Genomic DNA, 22,398 nt, shown 5'->3' with positions numbered 1-22,398 from the left:
TCCTAGAGTAAACCTCATAACCGGATAACTTGTTATAACAATTTTTTTAAAATTAAAATAAAATTTCAAAAAAAAAAATATTTTAAATTTTTTTTGATTTTTTAAATTATTTAGAATTTTATATGTAACTTTTCAAAATTTCTCTTTGATTTAATATTTTTTTAAATTATTTTTTTGGAGAATTACATATTTTACCTATAAAACTAAGATGCACTACTCAAAATCTGAACACTACTCCTTCCCAACCAACCTTCCCATCTTTCCTACCATTCCTTCTAAATACTATCTCCTTCACAAATCAACCAAATTACCCTCCTTTCCTATCATGGTTTCACTTTTTCATATCAATCTAATTTGTTCTTCCCTTTCTAATTGAAAACTTTTCCAAATTTAGAATCAAAAATACCCAAAAAGACACCAAATAACAAAAATGAGCTTTCTTTCCCTCCAAATCTTCCTCCTTTCCTTCTCCCTTTTAGTTTCCAACTTACCCTTTTTAGTAACTTCACAATCTCCTTCTTCAGAGCTAGAAATCCTTTTAAAAGTCAAACAACAATGGAGGAATCAACCTCCAATGGATTCATGGAGTTCCACCATTTCTCACTGTGACTGGCCTGGTATTAACTGTACTGATGGTAAAACTGTCACTGGAATTTCCCTACATAGCCAAAACATTATGGGTGAAATCCCACCATCCATTTGTGATCTTAAAAATCTCACCTTTCTTGATCTTGGTAACAATAGTATCCCAGGAAATTTTCCCACTGTTTTATACAATTGTACCAAGCTTCAAAGTTTAGACCTTTCTTTTAATTACTTTGTTGGGGAATTACCAAATGATATAAATAAGCTTTCTTCTAATCTTCAAAACCTTTCTATTAGTGAAAATAATTTCACTGGTGATATCCCAATTTCATTAGGTCAACTAACTGGCTTAATCTCTTTGTATATGGATTCCAATAAGTTTGGAACATTCCCTTCTGAGTTGGGCAACTTGGAAAACCTTGAGAAAATGGCATTGGCTCATAACTCATTTTCTAGCATGAGTTTGCCCAAAGAATTAGGAAAGCTCAAGAAATTGAAGTTTCTTTGGATGAGTTCTTGTAATTTGATTGGTGAAATCCCTAAAGATTTTGCTAATTTAACAAGTCTTGAGCATCTAGATTTATCAACTAATACTTTGGTGGGTGAAATTCCAAGTGGGTTGTTCTTAATTGAAAACTTGACTTATTTATACTTGTATAAGAACGGGCTATCTGGGTCACTTCCTGCCTCAATAAAGTCCCAAAATTTGGTAGAATTTGATGTATCTGTGAACAATTTGACAGGGCCAATCTCTGAAGATTTTGGTAAAATGTCAAATTTAGAGATATTCTTTTTGTTCCAAAACCAATTCAATGGAACAATACCCCACAGTTTAGGCAAGCTTCCTTCTTTAATCAAGTTAAGGGTTTTTCAAAACAGGTTTACAGGTACAATTCCTCCAGAAATGGGACTACACTCGAAGCTCATCGACATCGATTTTTCGAACAATGGGTTAACCGGCCCACTACCGGAGCATCTTTGCTCCGGTGGGACGATAATTGGTGTTGTAGCATTCAACAATCATCTAAATGGGTCAATCCCAAATGGTTTAGGCCAGTGCAATAGTTTGATTGCTGTTCATCTCTATAACAACAGTATGACAGGTGATGTTCCTGATGGGTTATGGACTTCTCCGCATATGATGCAGTTATTACTCCATAACAACCAATTTTCAGGTAAATTACCTGAGAATTTGGCTGTTAATTTGAGTTTGATTGATATAAGCAACAACAAGTTTTCTGGGAAAATCCCCAGAAGTGTAAGTACTGGTTGGAGGAATTTACTGGTTCTTAAAGCTAGCAATAATTTGATCATGGATACTGTTCCATTGGAATTAACTAGTCTTCGTGTTCTTAACACACTTTTGCTTGATGGGAATCAACTCACAGGTGAATGTCCTTCACAAATTATTTCATGGGTAAGATTAAATACATTGAATCTGGCTCATAACCAGCTTTCTGGGTCAATTCCTTCAGTTCTTGGGTTATTGCCTGGACTTAATTATCTTGATTTGTCTGATAATCAATTTTCTGGGCAAATCCCATTTGAATTAGGCCAATTACAGTTCACTTTACTCAATTTATCTTCCAATCATCTTACTGGGAGAATCCCATATAGGCTTGATAGTGATGCTTACAATTCTAGTTACTTAAACACTTACTTGTGTTCTAGCACTGGTCTTTTAGCCCTCCCGAAATGCTCGATTCATAACCCGAATTTGTCCCCCAAATATCTTGCTTTGATCATTGTTCTTTCAGTTCTAGCAATTTTAGCTATTTTATACTTTGTAGTTTTTGTTAGGAGTGAAATTAGGAAAAGGATGGATAAGGAAAATGAAGAAACATGGAAATTGACCTCTTTTAGTAAGCTAGAATTCACAGAAGAGAAAATATATAATAGCTTAGAAGAAAACAATGTGATTGGCTACGGAGGATCTGGTAAAGTTTACAAGATACCCATTAATCAAAGTGGGGATGTGGTTGCAGTTAAGAGGATATGGAACGAGAAGAAAATGGATAAGAATTCGGAAAAGGAGTTTAATGCAGAAATTCAGATTTTGGGTACTATAAGGCATGCTAATATAGTGAAGTTACTTTGCTGTATTTCGAGTGAGAATTCGAGATTACTCGTGTACCAGTACATGGAGAATCAGAGCCTTGATAAGTGGATTCACTCGAATAAAACTCGACCTATCTCATCGATCAATGGGGTTGTTCATGATGTAGTTTTAGATTGGCCTGCTAGATTGAAGATTGCAATTGATGCTGCTCAAGGATTAAGTTATATGCACAATGACTGTTCACCTCCTATAATTCATAGGGATGTGAAGTCTAGTAATATTTTGTTAGACTCTGAGTTTAATGCAAGGATTGCTGATTTTGGGTTAGCTAGGATTTTGTCTAAGCATGAAGGGCTTTACACAGTCACTGCTGTTGCTGGTTCTTTTGGTTACATGGCACCCGGTGAGATACTCTTCCATAGGCTTTAATTTTTACTACTAAAGATATCGTAATAGAGTATAAAACATATCTTAGTGATACCACCGTCAATCTTTTGGTTAAGTTGGTTTCATGATATGGTATCAGAGCAAACATTTTGACAAACAGGGATTTAATATCGTCGCACTTTAAGCCCAAAGGGTTGTAGGCCTAAGATATGTTATATACACTATCACAATATTTTGAATCTGGTATTATATTTTGAACTTTCAAATTGTTTATCAATTGCAGAATATTGTCGCACACCCAAGGTAAATGAGAAGATTGACATATACAGTTTCGGAGTAGTACTCCTTGAGCTAGTGACAGGAAAAGAGCCTCATATCGGGGATGAGTTCTCGAGCCTTGCAGATTGGGCATTGAGATATTACTCTGAGGGACATCCAATTGAGGATGCCTTAGACAAAGAATTGAGGCAACCCTGCTATTTGGACGAGATGATCCTTGTGTTCCAGATAGGTCTGATATGCACCAGTAAATCACCAGACCATCGGCCACCTATGACTGAGGTCTTGCGGTTGCTTCAACAAAAAAAGAGTTCCGAAAATTTCGGACGTGTCAAAGAAATGAAAGACCGCGAATTTTCACCTCTTCTTGGGGGTGAAGTCTACTTCTTGAGCTGTAAATCCAGCAAGAGAACAGTAGACGAAGATGTCTATAACAAGGTCTAAATTATTTGGCTTATGATATCAATGCCTTAGAGCAAACACATGATTGTTTATATGGCTTGACCGTCATGAATGCTCGATTTGGGTTCAGAAGGAGAACAAGTCTTTGGTCTTCCGGGATCTTTCTCTAGGTAAAACATATGTCTCTATGTTCTGATCTTTATGTTGTTACTTGGACATGAAACTCATATCCCATAGTATGAATCTAATAGTCAGATTGTCAAGAAACCAACTCAATTAAAAGCTTAAATTAATGGTTATAGTTCAGTGATATGTTATATACTCAATCACGCCCCAACTCAATTGAAACATAGGTCATGTCCATACTCAACCACTTGAAATGAAGGGTGAATGAGTTTTAAACTCATGACCTTTTGTCACGGTTGCTCTAATACCATGTCAAGCAACCAACCCAACCAAAAACTTAAGTTAATGGTATTATACTAAAATTCGGTATATACTCTATCACAAATTCCGAAGTACATATCCTGATATCCAACACGTGTATGTGTCCACATCTCGGGCTAGATCACTTATATATCATGTCATCGTATTATATATGATTATGTCAATAAACTGAAGCTACTAGAATAAGCTGACAATTTAGAATTGCAGAACACTCGCAACAAACAAAGTGGATCATAGATGAGTTGAAAGAGCCGTGGTATTTGGAACTGTGAAAGAGTTGAACGTGACTTCATAATAAGGCTAAGTAGCTAAGGTGCATCCATGAATATATCCTTTCAAGCTTAGACGGGAGTCAATTAGTGATACTCGACTAATAAAATATATCATCATCATATTCGATGTATTCCACTCATAAGAATTATGATTAGGATTTAGGAAAGGAATGAAGACGGCAAGTCGACAACCTATATCTATAGAGCACGATGCAGCCAAAGAGTGTCGGTTCAATAAAAATTCTCAGAAAGAGATTCCTGCAATGAAAAGAACTGAGTGAAACTGAATCCAAAAATACGCATCTTACTGCTGGTCTAATGAAATGTTGTTGAGAAAGGAAATAATAAGTCGCTCATCTGATATAATAATTTTTTAAATAGATTTATTTGATATTAATTTGTAAATTAATACTTAAATAAACAATTAATAAAGGAAACTATTAGAATTCTTAGTAGTTTAGTATATTATTCATATTTCATGTTAGTAAGCATTAACAAAGGCTCTTAATAGATGAGGAATTTACTCACACCACTATAATAATGTGAAAATTTTTAGAATAATACGTGTATGAATCTCAATAGATCTAAATAATTAAGACATGTTATTATTTGAGGCCATGAAAATGTATAGTATTTACTACTTAAGCAGGAAAATGCCAAGACAGTTGGCTAATTAAGTTCTCTAATCATGTCTTAATGACTAAAACCAATTTTAGTTGTCATTACTTGCCAAATTAGTCAACAATGGAAGCGATAATCACTAATGAATTAAAAATAGTTTCAAAAATACATTTAGGCCATTTGAATATTCAATTTTCTCATTCTTCAATGGTTGTCTCTTTCTCAATAATTTAAAAAGTTGACTTCCACAAAAAAATAATGATAGAGGCATAGCAATGTGAATTGCTAACCACTTTCCTTTTGTCTTTTTATATTATGGATTCACACTTATTCCTTGATCAATCGAAAATAATATATATTTTTTTTAAAGTTATTTTTATTTATAATTTTAGATTGTTCTATTTGTTGTCCTCATTATTTATATCACAAATTTTGGACAAAATTAGCATTGTTCATCTTTATTTAATATTTTAATAATGCTTATTATCCTCACATATCTTTCACTAACTTTATTTTAACATTTTTATATTGCATATGATTCCGAATGTTTCCCATTAACTTTATAAAAATACTTTTAGGGACCGTTTGCTTCGCACAAGGAAATCGAAATGGAATGAGGAAAGGGAATGAAGGAGAAAGGAATGAATTCCCCTAATTTAGCCTAGTCGTTTGGCTGTGTTCAGGAAACGAAATGAACTGTTTGTTGATTCCCTTTGTGACTGTTTGATTCAAGTTAAGGAATCAATTATGAGTTTTAAAATTCTTTTATATTTTTTCCAAAAATAACTAGTTATTATATGATAAACTTGAAAAACTTATTTTTAAAAAAAATATTATTAACCTGTATCATCTTTTCCTGTAATATGAAGAAAAAAAAAATATAACTCTAAAGAATATCTTTCTAGCTCCATTGATTACAAATAATAATAATAATAATAATAATAATAACAACAACAACAACAACAATAACAATAATAATAAAAATATAATAGCAATAATAATATAAATAAAATTAATAACAATTTTTTAAAAAAAAATTTACCAGTCACACAAAAAGTGCGACTGTATCTAGGTCGAGTCGCACGACTTAGGTATTGTAGCACTTTTTGTGCGATTGGTATTTTTTAAAATTTTTTTTTAAATTTCGTATTATGAAATTTTTTTGTTTAATTAATTTATTTTTTAAGTTATTGTTATTTAAATAAATGTTGTAATAAATTATTTAATTTTAATATAATATTATATTATGATAATATTATTATAATAATTAGTTTTGAATTTAAATAATTTATTTGAATGTTTAATTATTTGTTTAATATAATAATAATATATTAATTAAAATTTAGTTGTTAATTAATTTTAAATTTTTTATTAATTTAGTTGATAATAGTGTTATTAAGTCCAATGGCAAATTTGTAATTTTTTAAAGTCCAGGGGCAACTTCGTAATTTAATTAGGGGATGGCAATAAAATGAAAAAGAGTGGCGAATTATAACAATATCCATAAATCAAAGTTCAAATTTTAAGTGATGGGTAATGAAGTGGGGAATCGGAATGAAAAAGTCTTGGGGAGGGTGGGGAATGAGTGTGGAATACTTTTGGGTAAACACAAAAATAAAAAAGGGAAAAGAGAATAATAGAAAGTGGCAAACAAAAAACAACAAAGAGAATTGAGTCTGTCTATTCCCTTTCCTTTTGATTATTACACTCAACCAAACAACCTCTTAATATAGGTGTTGCCGCTTTTTTCCCACTAAATTTTTTAATTTTTATAGTCCTTACTTTTTCTCCATCAAATTTATCATTATTTTTAATTTTTAATTTTTTTTTTTTCTATGTTCTTAATTCTCATTAACAATATTCGTGTGAATTTCTTTCAGAAACGAATAGAGTATTTATTAGTTTTATACTTTTATGACATGAAAGTCATTTAATAGCACTTTGGGCGGAATGATGAAAGGTTGTTATTTTTCTATACCAAGTCTTATGTGTTTATCCAAATACAAGAGTTTTGTGCATGTGACAACAAGAATGATGCAAGATTTCTTCTAGAATGACATAAAGAGGAGGTGTTCCAAGTTCCAATGCCTAAATTAACATGTTACTCATGCTCATCCTCTAAAGTCTAAAGTCAAAGAAGTATACAACTGTCTTGCCATAATTAACACTTTCTTGAAAACCTTGGGCGTTGTTTGGTGAAGTCCTTCAAAGGTTTTATTTATTTTTGCGGAATTTTCTATTAATTAAAATTGACCATAATTCAATTTGCATTGAAACACTCTAAATATAAAAATCAAATTAAATTATCAACATACTTACGTATAAATAAAATTTAAATTGATCTAATTGGAAATATCATATAATGCTACAAGTAAACATATCATTACATTTTAATGTCTCTAAAAATCAAATTAAAATGTCAACATAATTACGTATAGAATTTTAGTATATTTAATGATAATTTTGTAAATATATTTTTCTATTGGAATTTTTATGTATCTAGAACAGTAATTTTTTGTGATATCATTGATAATTTTTTTATTCTAATTTTAAATTCGTATAACAATTAAATATATTTTGTAACAAAAAGATGGAGTTTGAACCTTTACCTTTTTCAACACAATTTTTGCTAACTAATTTTACCAATTTAAAACCACTAATCAATAATGGAGAGGTCTAATTTTAACCAATTGTTTAAAATTAATCGATCATGGGTAGATAGGAGAGCATGAAGAAAAGTGAAAATTGGATATGTAGAATTAGGAAAAGTATTCAAAAGTTTAAAGAACATAAATTGGGTTATAATTAGATTCTGGAGTGGTAGAAAACCATGGCACTCTTGAAAAATACTCCAAATTAACTCTTAACAAACATGAAAATATGGTGATTGGTCACCAATCACGATTAGGCAAAAGATAACGTAGCGTGCGTGCACACATGAAAATTAGGGATTCTAGATTATCTATCTACAACTAACTTGGTATTTCAAGCAATTATTATTTTATAATTGACAAATTCTTAACTAAAATCGTCTCCTTATGAGACGACTTATTATGAGCTGACTCACTTTTAATATATTAAAAAAAATGTAAAAAAATAATTATTTTTTCTATTAAAATAATGGCAGTTATTTGTCAAATCAAACTAAATTTGATTAAAAAAAATTTAGAGAAGTTAATTAAATTTTTTAAATATAAATAATTTGAAGTGCTTATATGAGTTTGTCTCATTATGAGATGGTTTCATACAAGACTTGATGGATATCATAATGGGTGAAGTTCTTAATAACGTTTATGTAAGAATATGAATTTTAAAATAGGTGAAGTCCTTGAGCAAATTTGACATTTATATAAGTGTAATAGGTGAAGTTCTTAATAACATTTACTCTATATAAGAATATGTTTTTAAATAATTGAGCAACATTATAGATTATCGTTATTAAGTATAAATTTGTCCATTTAGATGTAAATAATCGATATAATAATATTTAACAATCTGAAATAGACAATTGAATGTGAAAAATGATGCAAATATATATATATATATATATATATATATATATATATATATATATATATATATATATATATATATATATATATATATATATATATATATATATATATATATATATATATATATATATATATATGTAATAAAGTACTTATAAAAAAACTAATAATAAAACAAAAATAACATTAAATATGATAAGTTACTGAAAAAAATGTAATATGATAACTTCACAAAACAATATATTTGTTATATTTCATCGGAAATATGATATCTTTACAAAACAATAATTTTGTACACAAAATAACAATAATGAATTAAATTTGGATATTCAAATTATTTAAAGGGATTGCATAATAAATTGGTTGTCATAGTATATTTACATGAAATTTAACCATATTAGAAGAATACTTATTTAGAAGTCCGTGCAATGCTGGGAGTTTAGTATAGAGATATATATAAATAAAATTTTCAATAAATAATATAACGCAAGAAAAAAACTCTTTTAAGAAAAGTATGTAAATACTATATATTTAATAAAATAATTACTTTTGATAACATTATAACTTACTTACTAAAATATTAATTTTAATTTAGCTCGTAAATTTGACTAAAAGATATTTTTGATGCTCTTCTAAAATTCAATTTAATAAAATAAACTAAGTATTTATGAATGAATTTTGCTTATTTTAAGTTGATTTAAACTAATTTATTTGGTTTAAATTTTAAACTAAAAATACTTATCTAATGTAGCTTTAAATTTATTTAGAAAAACTCTAAAACATTACTACATATTCTTTTTCAATTATTTTATTAGTATTTATTTATAATTTTTCTATAATTTAATTTAAATAAAAAGAAATATACAAGAGCATGTACGATCGAACACTGTAATCACTACAAAACCACCAATATGAAAAAAGTAGAAGTATCTCTAGAATCAGGAAAGTATGCAAGTGTATATATTGCACTTTAATTGGCAATAATGAGATTCAAAAATGGCATAAAAGCAGGACACAGTTTTGAAAAATATACCAATTCCTAACACAAGTTGAGACATTGAGCACAATTACTCCAATTTCTAAAAAATATATATCGAATTTATAAATCAATACAAATTTAATAGTCCCTCCTATTCACCTTAGGTGTCCATTTACTTTTGAGATACTATTTATTTATCACTCTTAAATTGCATTTTATTATTAATCTATAAGTTAAAACATAGTCATGTGGAATCTTATTTGATTCGTTTTGATGTAAAGATTATTAATATTAACTTTTTATAATTTTTAATTATACATAACTCGATATATTAAGGATTGAAAAAGTGCATTGGATAGAGTGTATAAAGTAAATGGGACACTTAAAATGAATAGGAGGAAGTAATATCTTATATGAATATACTATTTCTTGTATAAAATATTTCAAACATAACCTTCAAAATAATATAGAAAGAGCAGAATACTACACTCTTTATTGAGTAATGTTGATTACATTTGGCTTTTTGTACAAATTTTAAACATAAATCTTCGAACTTTATTAATCTATGAATACATACACTATTAAAAAATTATGACAAGTATATATTAAAATATAAAATTTTATACATCAAAGATCGAAACTAATTTAATAATATTCAACATAAATGTATTTTAATTATTATGTATTCATGGAAAATTATATATCTAAATTTACTTCTCCCTATATAAAGGATTTCAAATATAACCAAAATAAACGTAGAGACTAAAGAGTACCACAGCCCCTAATTCTAGGTTATTATAAATTTATAATACAAAAATCGAATTATATCTTGAGTAGAGTATGTATTTCCTCTGTTTTTTTTACTAACACTTTTTTACGCAGTCTAATGCTTTGGTCGGGTTGCTTATATCAAGAAATATACTCAACTAGAAATTACTTCCACTAAAATTTGATATTGTGATAATATCCAACAAGAAGAATAAAATAAAATCTCATATGACTATATTTTTTTTTGTGTAATAGCCACAATATATAAAACTAGTATAAAAACTCGTGAATTTATTAGAATAAATTATATAAAAATAAAATTTCAAATAATGATGTAATTATATATCATCATGATTAAATTTAACAATATATGATTTTTTTAAAGTAAAAATTTAATATTAATTTTTTTGAAAATTATGTATAAAATACACAACTTTTTCATTCTATTAAAGGTACGTATTAAATTTTAGGTAATGTATAGAGAATTACTACTCCTACAACAAAATTAAACTTCCTTTATCTAATTTAGCTCCAAAATAAAAAAAAAAATTCTAAATTAGGCAAACATTGTCATGTAATTAACTCATCTATCAAAATAATTCAATTTTTCAAGATTTTCTAATTAAGACTTTTTAAGAATGGTCAAGACTTTATAAGGATGACATTTGTCATTTTTCAACATTTTTATTGTAATGTATTTGTCAAGACTTTCTAAAGATGACATTTGTCATTTTTCAATATTTTTATTAGAATGTATGATGATATGATATGATATGATATGATGTCAAGATCCTAACGATGACATTTGTTATTTTTTAACATTTTTATTAGAACACATGATAGGAGTATTATCAAATAATGAATAGTGTAAAAGAATAATTTGGGTGCAACTAAAAAACTGAAGAAGTATATTTTTTCAAGAGAAACCTGAATTTGATCGTAGCTGACTAGCTGCTCTCTTCCCTCGACACATCCTAAAAAAAATCAAAATTTTTTATATGAAATGGTCTCACCATGAAGCACGCCTCATACTTGAATTAGCCAATAACAAAAACTTTTAATTTATGTACTTCTAACACGTCTCACCCTGAGACAATCTAGTACAAAAAGTGTTAAAAAAGTTTTCACACCTAACAAAGAAGTTGCCGTGGGCCTCGAAGGATTTAAAGCAAGGTACAAAAGCGGCCTTTTTCTTTGACCACCAAACGTGGAAAATAGATAAGAAATGTAAACGTTGATAACTACTCCATATAACTAGTCTGTTCTTTTATATTTCCGGTTAATACTGACATTTTCCAATATAATAACATATTATAATCAGTTTAATTTCTTTTGATTTTTAATATAAAAAAATCCTAAAAAGTTAATACTTTAAAAACATACATTTAGATAAATTAAATAATATCTTATTTAACCATACTTTATATCAAACATATAGAATTTTATGCTAAATAAGATTATTTAATAAACAGTAGACTAGAGGCAGTATATCGCTTTTTAACTATAGTCTTGTTGTCCCAATATATTTGTTCATAAGCATTTAATGAAAAAACTAAAATAAAAGAGATAAAAATAAATATCATGAATTAAATAAAAATATAAACTAATTAAAAATAAAAATTAAAGAAAGAATGTAAGTTATGTTAAAATAAAAATATGCTAAATCTAATACAACAGACTAATAATAAACAAGGTAAATTTTTGATTCGAATACATGTCTTTTAGGGTTTGGTTGTAGCTTTGTTAAAAAAAATGGCAACATATTAGCCCACTTAATAGCTACATGGGATACGGAGTTAGCTAATAAAAAGATTTGTACGAATCTTTTTCCTCAAAATCTTTAAACCTTAGTTGAGCTTGATTTATGCTAACTTTCAAGTTCATTTATAAAAGAGAGTCGATATATTGCAAACTTAAAAGGATCGAGTAATGGTTTGCTACAAACTCAACACGTGAGTACACAAAATCTGACTATTCAACAAAGAAAGTTCAAACGTCCAAGTTGACCAAATTTCTTGTCTTATTCTGTTTCTCCCTTCAACTTCTTTTCCCGCCTCTATCTCCTCTATTTCCAACCCTCCAAACAGATACAGACCAAAAAACAAACTACACCAAAAATGACGAAAAATCCTTCCTTTTCCCACCAAATCATCCTCATTTCCTTCTTCCTTCTAACCTCCTTACCCATTACTGTAATTTCACAGTCTGAACAACAAATCTTGCTCAAAATCAAGCAACAATGGAGCAATCAACCACCCATGAATTCATGGACTTCCACCACTTCTTATTGTTCATGGTCTGGAATCATTTGTAATGATTCCGGAACCGTCACTGGACTCGAACTGAATAGCCAAAACATCGCCGGTGAAATCCCACCCTCCATTTGTGATCTAAAAAATCTCACCTTACTTGATCTTGGAAACAATAGTATCCCAGGAAATTTTCCCACATTTTTATACAATTGTACCAGTCTTCAAAGTTTAGACCTTTCTTCAAATTACTTTGTTGGGAAATTGCCAAATGACATAAATAAGCTTTCCCCTGATCTGAAACATCTTGTTCTTAGTGAAAATAACTTCACAGGTGATATCCCAATTTCATTAGCTAATCTTAAAGGGTTGATCACTTTGTATTTGGATTTCAATTTGTTTAATGGAACATTCCCATCTGAGTTGGGTGGGTTGGAAAAGCTTGAGGAATTGGTGTTGTCTAACAACCCTTTTTCCCCCATGAAGATACCAAAAGAATTTGGGATGCTTAAGAGGTTGAAGCTCCTTAGGATGAGACAATGCAATTTGATGGGTGAAATCCCAAATGAGTTTGGTGATTTAATGAGCCTTGAGAATCTGGATTTGGTGCAGAATAACTTGGTGGGTGGAATTCCAGATGGGTTATTCTTGCTTAAGGACTTGACATATTTATACTTGTATAAAAACAAGCTATCTGGGGGGATTCCGAAATCGATTAAGACATTGAATTTGACAGAAATTGATGTCTCACAGAACAATTTGACAGGAATAATTCCTGAAGGTTTTGGAAATCTGTCAAAATTGGAGCTGTTATATCTGTTTGAGAACGAATTTTATGGTTTAGTACCGCCAAGTATTGGCAGGCTTCCTTCGTTGACGTGGGTGAAGCTGTTTAGAAACCGGTTTTCAGGCCCACTTCCTCCCGAAATGGGCCAAAACTCGAAGCTTGAAGGTTTTGAGGTGTCAGGTAATGCATTTACAGGCCAATTACCGGAGAATCTTTGCTCCGGTGGGAAGTTGAAGGGTGTCGTGGCATTCGATAACTTTTTGAATGGCACAATCCCGAGTTCTTTAGGCCACTGCAACACTTTACTGGTAGTTTTGCTCCAGAACAACAGCTTCTCAGGTGATGTTCCTGATGGAATGTGGACTTTACAGCATCTTGAGACCTTAAGACTTACAAGCAACCAATTTTCTGGACAATTTCCGGAGAAATTGGGATCGAATTTGAGTCGTTTGGAGATGAGCAACAACAAATTTTCGGGGAAAATTCCACGAAGTGTAAGCACTTGGAGTAATTTACAGGTACTTGAAGCTAGCAACAACTTGATTACAGGTACTATTCCATTGGAATTAACTAGCCTTTCTGTTCTTAACACACTTTTGCTTGATGAGAATCAACTGACTGGTGAACTTCCCTCGGAAATCATCTCATGGGTAAGCTTAAACAACCTGAATCTCTCTCGTAATCTCCTTTCTGGCTCGATTCCTTCTGTTCTTGGCTCATTGCCTGTCCTCACTTACCTTGATTTGTCTGACAATCAATTTTCCGGCCAAATCCCACCTGAATTAGGCCAATTAAAACCCACTTCACTCAACTTATCTTCTAACACACTCACTGGTAGCATCCCATATGGGCTTGATAACAGTGCAAACAAGGCTAGTTTCTTAAACACATACTTATGCTCCAACACCGGATTTTTAGATCTTCCGAAGTGCTTTGTTCATCGAGGAAATCGAAAAATGTCGTCCAAATATCTTGCTTTGATCATTGTCCTTGCTCTGGTTGCCTTCCTAGCAATTCTATACTTCATAGTGTTTGTGATCAATGAGATTCGGAAAAGAAAGAATAAGCAAGAACTAGCAACATGGAAACTAACTTCTTTCCACAGACATGATTTCACAGAAGAAAAAATTCTTTCCAACTTAACAGACAATAATTTGATCGGGTCTGGAGGATCCGGTAAGGTTTACCGGATCCCCATGAACCAATCAGGGGACTATGTTGCAGTTAAGAAGATATGGAACAACAGTAAAACGAGTACTAATTTAGAGAAAGAGTTCATTGCTGAGGTCCAAACACTGGGTACAATAAGGCATATTAATATAGTGAAGTTACTTTGCTGTATTTCGAGTGAAGACTCGAAACTGCTTGTGTATGAATATATGGAGAATCGAAGCCTAGATAAATGGATCCATTCGAGTAAAAAGCAATCCATTTCCTCTATGAGTGGTTCGGTTCATCGCACAGTTATGGACTGGCCTGCTAGATTGAAGATTGCAATTGATGCTGCTCAAGGATTAAGTTACATGCACAATGATTGTTCACCTCCTATAATTCATAGGGATGTGAAATCGAGCAATATTTTGCTAGATTTCGAGTTAAATGCAAAGATTGCTGATTTTGGGTTAGCTAAGATATTGGCTAAGCCTGGAAGAGAGCCTTACTCAGTATCTTCTGTTGCTGGATCTTTTGGTTACATGGCCCCAGGTAAAACATACACTTAATTTCATTGTATCCTTGTACTTCCGTTACATAGCCCCTGTTAAGGAGCAAATTATTGTTGGTTGGAGTTGTTAGCTAGTTTTGGCTAAATAGTCGGCTTTTCAGTTGGCTGAAAAGTCATTTACCAAACATTTTTTTATTGTTTGACCAACCAAAACACCTAAAGCCAAAAGATAAGTCATTTCCCAAACACTCTCTGAGCCTTTGTTTAATTGTGTTCTATATAAACACTGATTTTCGGAATATCAGTGAGAATATATCATTCTCCTTTATGGGTAAGAGTTGCCGCCTTCTTTCCCTCCTCAGACCCAGATCATAGTTTTCTATGAGTTGGATACACTGGGTATAAAGATAATGATATATCACTCTCATGGAGCATCAACAGATTCTAAAAGTTTATAATTTGATTTTAAAATGCAGAATATTGCTACACACCCAAAGTGAATGAGAAGATTGATATCTACAGCTTCGGAGTTGTTCTACTCGAGCTAGTGACAGGGAAAGAACCCGTCATTGGAGATGAAAACACTAGCCTTGCAGAGTGGGCATGGAAGCATTGCAGCCAAGGGAAACCAATTGAGGATATTCTTGACAAAGAAGTGGAGGAGCCATTCTATTTAGAAGAGATGACTAATGTGTTCAAGACAGGGTTGATGTGCACCAGTACATTACCGTCTTCTAGGCCTTCAATGAAGGTTGTATTGCAATTGCTTCAAAAATATAGCAGTCGAGAAGGTTCTGGAAAAACGAAGGCAAGAAATGAACGCGACATTTCCCCTCTTCTTGGGGGTGAAAATTATGTTGCTGTTTGTAAGAACAGCAAGAGAATTGTAGCTGAAGATTACTATGATATGGTTTGAATTTGTAGGCATTAACATAGTGTTCTACATTTTAGTAAAACATAGGAGCTAAATATGTAAATATGTGTGTCACATATTTTTATCCCACATTAAAAGTGTAAGAATTTTACTGTCATAGCATCACACAAGATGACTATACAACTTGCTATGATAATGAAGAATGACAACAATTTTGAATTAACCAAAAGTGCTTGTGGCTCAATGGATAGAATATCTGCATGTTGAGCAGAAGGTTTGGGGTTTGACCCCTACTGGCGCAGGTATCAGCTGGGAGGTTTCTTAACTACGCGCATCCTCTTTACTCTCTCCTTGAGAAGAATCGGTATGATTTGTCCACATCTTTCAGGAAAAAAAAACCTACTCGGATCCTACCTTGTGCGATATTGGAAGTGTCCTTTATCTTTTTTACGACAACTTTGAATTAAGATTAAAACTTTTCTCAAAAAAAAGTTGCTTCAACAAGAATTTGAAGATTACTGTTAGAGTGAATAGATGAAAAATAGTGAGGAAAAATTCACGATCACCCAAGAACAATAGTGAATTACACAAGATTTATCGAGGTTCATATAATATGGGCTTCGTTCTTCCTAGGTCCTAGATTGTTTTGATGATGAAACAACAATGGAGTTGAGAACTTAATTTGAGAATTTGAGAACTTAATTTGAGAATTACAATGGAAAAAAAAAATACAATACAGGAGGAGATCCTTTTAACGGCTTTGGGTCATACATATTAATTGATAATTACATGATTTGGGTGTATTTGGAATATATCTATAGCAATTAACAAACTTGTCATAACAACTTCCTGCAAAATACGCAAAGCATGTATTGGGAACGTGCTCGTTCGAGCATATCCCTTGCTCGCTCGAACATATCCCATGCTCGTGCAAACCTCAAACTTAGCCTCCGTAAATTTCCTTAGAGCCGACATCATTTTACGTGCTAAAACACGACTAAAGGCATTTGTACAACAATCGTCTCGAAAATGTTGATATTCCAACAAACTTACATTATGTTTTCCAATATACTTGATTAATTAATACTCCGATTAAGAGTTTTATTTTCTTTTGTAGCTCTTGATGTTCCTTCTTTGCCACGGTAGATAAAAATAAATCTTAAAAAAAGACACATTTTCTTACCAAGCAACTAATTACTAACTAAAGAAGCAGAAGCTTCCTTTATTCTAGAAAACTTGAAGGGAATTTTCAAATCATCAACTAGAAGTAGAAAGTATTCGCTTTCAGGTAGTTAATGGGAGTGGAAAAAAGTTATGCAGAAGCTGAACCACAACATATTCTAATATTCAACTAATTGCATAAAGATTATTAAACAGTTAGCGAGGTAGAGAAGATCAAACTACAAACCTTTCCAAAGAAAGTTCAAATTTGGTAGGTTGTGTCATAGTAGTTAGAGTTGTTTAAATTTAATCCGATTTACTGAAACTGAGTATGACTTGATTCGGCCTGAAAGAACCTACACATAAAGATAAATCAGATATTGGTCAATATATTTACGTAAACAAGAAATAACATTAACTCGACTCAAAAATATCACACCCAAAACCCGCGTGAACACCTAATGTACACTTCCAATAATAGTCAACAAACGGATTGTTGAATGTTACCTCTTACCCCACATATCAAAATAAAGAACATAATCTTAGTTCAGCTTCATCTTCTTGTTGGTATGAATGAGGAAGGCTCCAAAGTCCAGTCCATAACAGGCCATAAGTAGAAAACTTGAAATACTTAAGCAAAAAAAAAAATTTAATTAAATAAATTAAGTTTTAAACTTATTTCAAAAGTAAGCGTGAAATTCTCAAACCTGAGGTTTGGGGCTGTTTGCAGTTAGTAACTGCGAACATGTCAAAAAAGACAAAAATAGCTGTTCCCATTTAGTAACTGGGAACAGCTATTTTGTCCTGTTTTTGTGCAGCATGCTGTTCGCAGTTAGTAAGTGTTAACAGCTGTTTTGTCTTTTTTGACTTGTTCGCCTATTTAGTAACTGAGAACAGCCCCAAACTTCAGATTTGAGTATTTCACGCTTACTTTTGGAATAAGTTTAAAACTTAATTTATTTAATTATTTTTTTTTGCTTAAGTATTTCAAATTTTTCCAGAAGTAGGCTACAGTCCAAACAACCAGTTGGGCTTGGTTTAGTTTTTCAGCCTAGATTGATCTGATCCAATAGACGAATCATTGAAGCCTAAAAACATCCCTCTAGTGGCAAAAGTTGGATCATAAACTGAAAAATACAAATGGGTCGTACTTAACTTGCTAGCACAAATAGGTCGTACTTTTATGTTGTACCAAAGCTACATTCTATATACTCTGTCTTACTTTTCGCTAGATATATGTTTTTATCTCGTCCAGGATCGCGGCTAACAACAAAGGGTTAGATAAAATAAGAAATTCCAGAAATTTCCTACTTGGCAAGCAGAAATAATCCTTTATATTGAAAATTAAGAAGGAAATTCTCAAAGTATTCTTTATAAGCATACAATGCATCTTGAAATAATTAAAACTACACTTCTGAAAAATCATTCAATAGAGGCCAAATTAGTTTTACTAATAAACAATAATCCAATTTGAAAAAATCACATCATATTAGATCGATGAATAGAGACTTTAAAGAGATACTTCCTCATATTCATAGAAAATGGTACATTTGGGTTTCGCACCAAAATCAAAGAGGAATATGAGATCACTTAAAAGTAGGTGGAAAACTCTCTTTTTCCATAAAGGGCATTGATATTTATGTGTTATTGTGTCGTTGTAGTAAGGGTAAAAGGATAAAAAAGAATAACAAAAATAAAAATGAGACATTTTTAGTGAATCGACCAAATAAAAAAAATGTCTCATTCTCTATAAATAGGAGGTAGTATAAGATAAGAAAACAACTGAAAATGGAACTCAAGAAACTTCAAAGTTGGTTCGCAATTTGACCATTCTTAGTCAGCATTTAATAACCGATACTTACTTCCCAAAGTTTATAAAACATTTTAAAAAGAAAAAAATTTGTCATCACTTTTGATATTTTTTCAAGTTTGCTTAACACTGTATGACAAAATTACACATTTTTATGTGTAATAAAGTCATAAGAAATTAGTCTTTTGTTTGCAAGGGAATTTGAGAGTTTTTTCTGTATCAAATTTTTTATGAAACATTCTTTTTTCTTATTTATAATAATCAAATAATTAAATTTTTAAAGTTTTTTTTATAATAAATAAATATAATTAAAACAAAATATTATATGTCAAAAATATAATTTATACATCAATCAAACATAAAATAAAAAAAATAACATATAATTAATTTTAATTTTACAAGTAAAAAAGTTTTAAAGAATTTGAGTAGGAAACCCATATTTAACAAAAAGAAAATAATTAATAATTAAGTTTTTGGCTAAAAAATATATTTTCACCAAAGTTTAAAGTTATAAGACACTTCTTTATAATTATGAAAACTTTAAGCTACCTATGTGAAATTAAACTAAAGCTTAGGCCACTTATATGAACTTTACTCAAATTTGTTTTTTGAACTTGTTAAAATTAGCAGAATTTCTATTTCTTTTACTTTAAACTTACATTTAATGGGATATTTTGTACGATATCAAAGTGTTTTTTAAGAAACGCGAATGGTAGCTTATTCAAATATTTTTCAACAGCGTAACATCACACTTGTTTACTTATGTTTTCAGTAACATAAATAACAAAAAGACATTAAAGTAACCGTTAAGTACCTATATTTATATCAAATTTCAGGAATGAATCGAACTTCAGTAACTTGTCTTCCTCACTTCTTGAACTTCTTTTCCATGAACTCTTTTTCCCCTTCCTTGTAACTTAAAAGTTCAATATAATTCCGTGTTGTTGATGGGATTCACAAACTATTTTGCAATTTTAGGTAATATTTCATAAATTGTAATTTATTCAAGTTTATTTATATAAAATTAGGATTTGTTGTTTCTATTATTATGTTAATGGTTGTTATTTGAATATTTGAATTTGTTTCATTTACTAGTTTATTGTTGAAATTAAAGCTTAATTGTAGTATTTATAATGTTTGCATGTTATTTGCTTTTGATTGAGTCTTTAATTCATTTACTAGTTCATAACAAAAACTAGGGCTTTATTTTGCTTCTATTTGATTTTGATTTACAAAATGAGTAATATGTGGTGTTAAGGTTTGCATGCTTAAGATGAAGACCAACAATGGTGAGTAAGGGCACTAACAATAGTAGGTATTAATTTGGGAAGATGAACCCACCTAAGGGTAAAAGGTAACTCTTTGAAGACGTAACGGAATTCTGAAAAAACTAGAGCTATAATAGTACATCAATTGATAATGCATAAACATGTTGCTGCTATGTGGAAATTTGTTTAAGAAATGCTATCACTCGCGTTTCTGAAAAACACGTTGCTACCGTATCGAACTTCCCACAAAATTTATCACATTCATCTATTTCTCTCTTTGAAGACCTTTCTCGAGCCGATGGACTCTTTAACCGTACTCTTCTCTATGGGTATGAGTTGTCGTCGTTCTTCCCTTTTGATACCCTAATCATAGTTTTCTATAAGCGGGATACACTGGGTATGATGATGATGGTCCTATATTATTGCTTGACCAAAACAAGTCTTCAGGGGAAGTCCCCTCTCGCCTGTTCATGGCACCAAGGATAATATACTTGGCGCTAAATGATGACAATTTTACAGGCTCGCTTCCATTTAAGTTGTCAGAAAACATGGCATGGTTAGAATTAAGCAATAACAAAGTTTCAGGAATTATTCCATCCAGTGTTTCCCAGTGGAGAAATCTCAGTATATTTCGGGCAAGCAACAATAATTTATGTGGTAATATTCCAGAATGATAACAAAGTTATACTTCAACTAAAAAAGATGGATGAGAATGTGGAAATTCTTAATCAATCGCCGTAATTTGTAAATCATCATAAAAAGACAAAATAAAATTAATAAAGTAAATAAAACAAAAAAGATAAATTAAATCCTAAAAGCCCCATCCTATTCAACTCTTCCACATAAGAGTGATTTGCCGATATTAAATTACCGTTATTTACTTAGATTACTTCCACGGGAATGAAGTTTACTTTATTAAGTTAAATTTGACGTCACTATGAATGAATTGAATTTCCATGAACATTCATTATGAGAACTTCATTAAAGAACTAAAGAAGTAAATTTTAAGCACAATTTATGTTACTTTATTTATCCTCATTTTAATATTTTAATAATTCTTATATACGCTATATATTTTTCACAAATATTTTAATAATGACATGTGGAGTATATATATTCTAGTCATTGTGCAAGTCTTCGGGTGCGTCAACGATTAATAATAAATTTCCACAAATATGCAGGATGATTGGTGAAATTATCTTTGAATTTTATTCAAAGACAAAGATCAAGTCAATATTTGTCATTACAAGATAGTGGAAAAAAGCAATTTAGTGAAGAAAAGCAATGCAAAAAAACCAAACATACAATAATCTAAAAGGAGTAAAACAAAAAAATGTGGGGCAGCCTCCTCAACTTCTTCAATCTTTTAACTTTCGGTTTCACATTGAAAGCTTGTTGATCTTTTACTCATTTTTTACTACTTATTTTTATTTTATTTATATATAACTAATACTCCCTTCTATTTATAAATAAAGAAATATTTGAATTTTGCACTAAAACCAAAGAGGGATAAAAGGCCACTTAAAAATGAGTGGAAAACTCTTTTTTTCCATAGAGTATTGATATTTACATGTTGTTGTAGTAAGAGTAAAAGGATAAAAAAGAATGACAAAAATAAAAATAGGACATAATCAATGAATTGACCCAATAATAAAATTTCCCTAAATCAATGAATAGGAGAGAGTATATTTGTCTATACAAAGAATGGTTACATTAATCTTTTGATTTATTAAATTCAATTAAAAAGTTGCAAGTTGTACTAATCTTTTAATATATCACATTGTAGATAACGTAAAAAAAATAAAATTTACTGTTGTTTACGAACAGGTTATAATATCAAACCAACATATTTAAGCAATAAAGTAATGTCTAAATGCTTTGTTTTTAAATGCTTATATTAGAAGCTTTAACAATATAAGTCTATATTTAATTCATGCACGATTTTAGTTTTCAAAATTTTAACTATATTTATTTCCTTAATTATTATTATATGTTTCAATTTATTCTAATGCCAATTACCATTTTAGTCATATTATTATTAAATAAAAATTAATCAATAGGCCATGTAATTATTCCGCATCGAATACTAATTTTTCATTTGTTATGCCTCCTTAGAGAATGACACTTAAAATTTTCCAACATTTTTATAGTATTGTATGATATGATTTATTTATTATTAAATTTATGATAATGGGCAAACTTGTATAGTAAGATGTAAGTTGGCAGATTCAGTTTCACTCATTCATTTTCGTTGCAGGAACATATCATTCTGAGG

General features: G+C 30.4%; 2 protein-coding genes across 4 annotated transcripts; both read left to right on the top strand.

Moving 5' to 3' along the window:
- Window positions 1–215: 215 nt before the first annotated feature.
- On the top strand, window positions 216–5,974 carry LOC130804009 (receptor-like protein kinase 5). Of its 3 annotated transcripts, none has more exons than XR_009039980.1 (3): window positions 216–3,047; window positions 3,315–3,882; window positions 5,631–5,974. XR_009039980.1 is itself a non-coding variant. In XM_057668292.1 (2 exons), exons 1-2 carry the CDS (start codon window positions 431–433, stop codon window positions 3,752–3,754), a joined length of 3,057 nt encoding a protein of 1,018 aa, XP_057524275.1. In that variant the 5' UTR covers window positions 216–430; the 3' UTR covers window positions 3,755–5,566. The 3 variants fall into 3 exon arrangements, 1 of the variants encoding a protein (XP_057524275.1); XR_009039979.1 differs by lacking the exon at window positions 5,631–5,974 and adding an exon at window positions 4,367–5,561; XM_057668292.1 differs by lacking the exon at window positions 5,631–5,974 and having other exon boundaries at window positions 3,315–5,566.
- Window positions 5,975–12,189: 6,215 nt separating this feature from the next.
- On the top strand, window positions 12,190–16,462 carry LOC130803475 (receptor-like protein kinase HSL1). The gene is made up of 2 exons (XM_057667584.1): window positions 12,190–15,051; window positions 15,487–16,462. The coding sequence occupies exons 1-2, from the start codon at window positions 12,429–12,431 to the stop codon at window positions 15,924–15,926; spliced, it is 3,063 nt and encodes a 1,020-aa protein (XP_057523567.1). The 5' UTR covers window positions 12,190–12,428; the 3' UTR covers window positions 15,927–16,462.
- The last annotated feature ends 5,936 nt before the right edge of the window (window positions 16,463–22,398 follow it).

Source organism: Amaranthus tricolor, chromosome 17 (genome assembly GCF_026212465.1).
Source record: "Amaranthus tricolor cultivar Red isolate AtriRed21 chromosome 17, ASM2621246v1, whole genome shotgun sequence".
Taxonomy (NCBI): Eukaryota; Viridiplantae; Streptophyta; class Magnoliopsida; order Caryophyllales; family Amaranthaceae; genus Amaranthus; species Amaranthus tricolor.
Note: the sequence above shows the minus strand (reverse complement) of the source record. Positions and strands in the feature narration are given on the sequence as shown.

What these genes read in the sequence shown, in the direction of transcription:
- LOC130804009 (XM_057668292.1), top strand. Translation starts at nt 431, where the DNA reads ATGAGCTTTCTTTCCCTCCAAATCTTCCTCCTTTCCTTCTCCCTTTTA. An exon ending in TTTTGGTTACATGGCACCCG is followed by an intron (nt 3,048 to 3,314) that starts GTGAGATACTCT and finishes TATCAATTGCAG; the next exon opens with AATATTGTCGCACACCCAAG.
- LOC130803475 (XM_057667584.1), top strand. Translation starts at nt 12,429, where the DNA reads ATGACGAAAAATCCTTCCTTTTCCCACCAAATCATCCTCATTTCCTTC. An exon ending in TTTTGGTTACATGGCCCCAG is followed by an intron (nt 15,052 to 15,486) that starts GTAAAACATACA and finishes TTTAAAATGCAG; the next exon opens with AATATTGCTACACACCCAAA.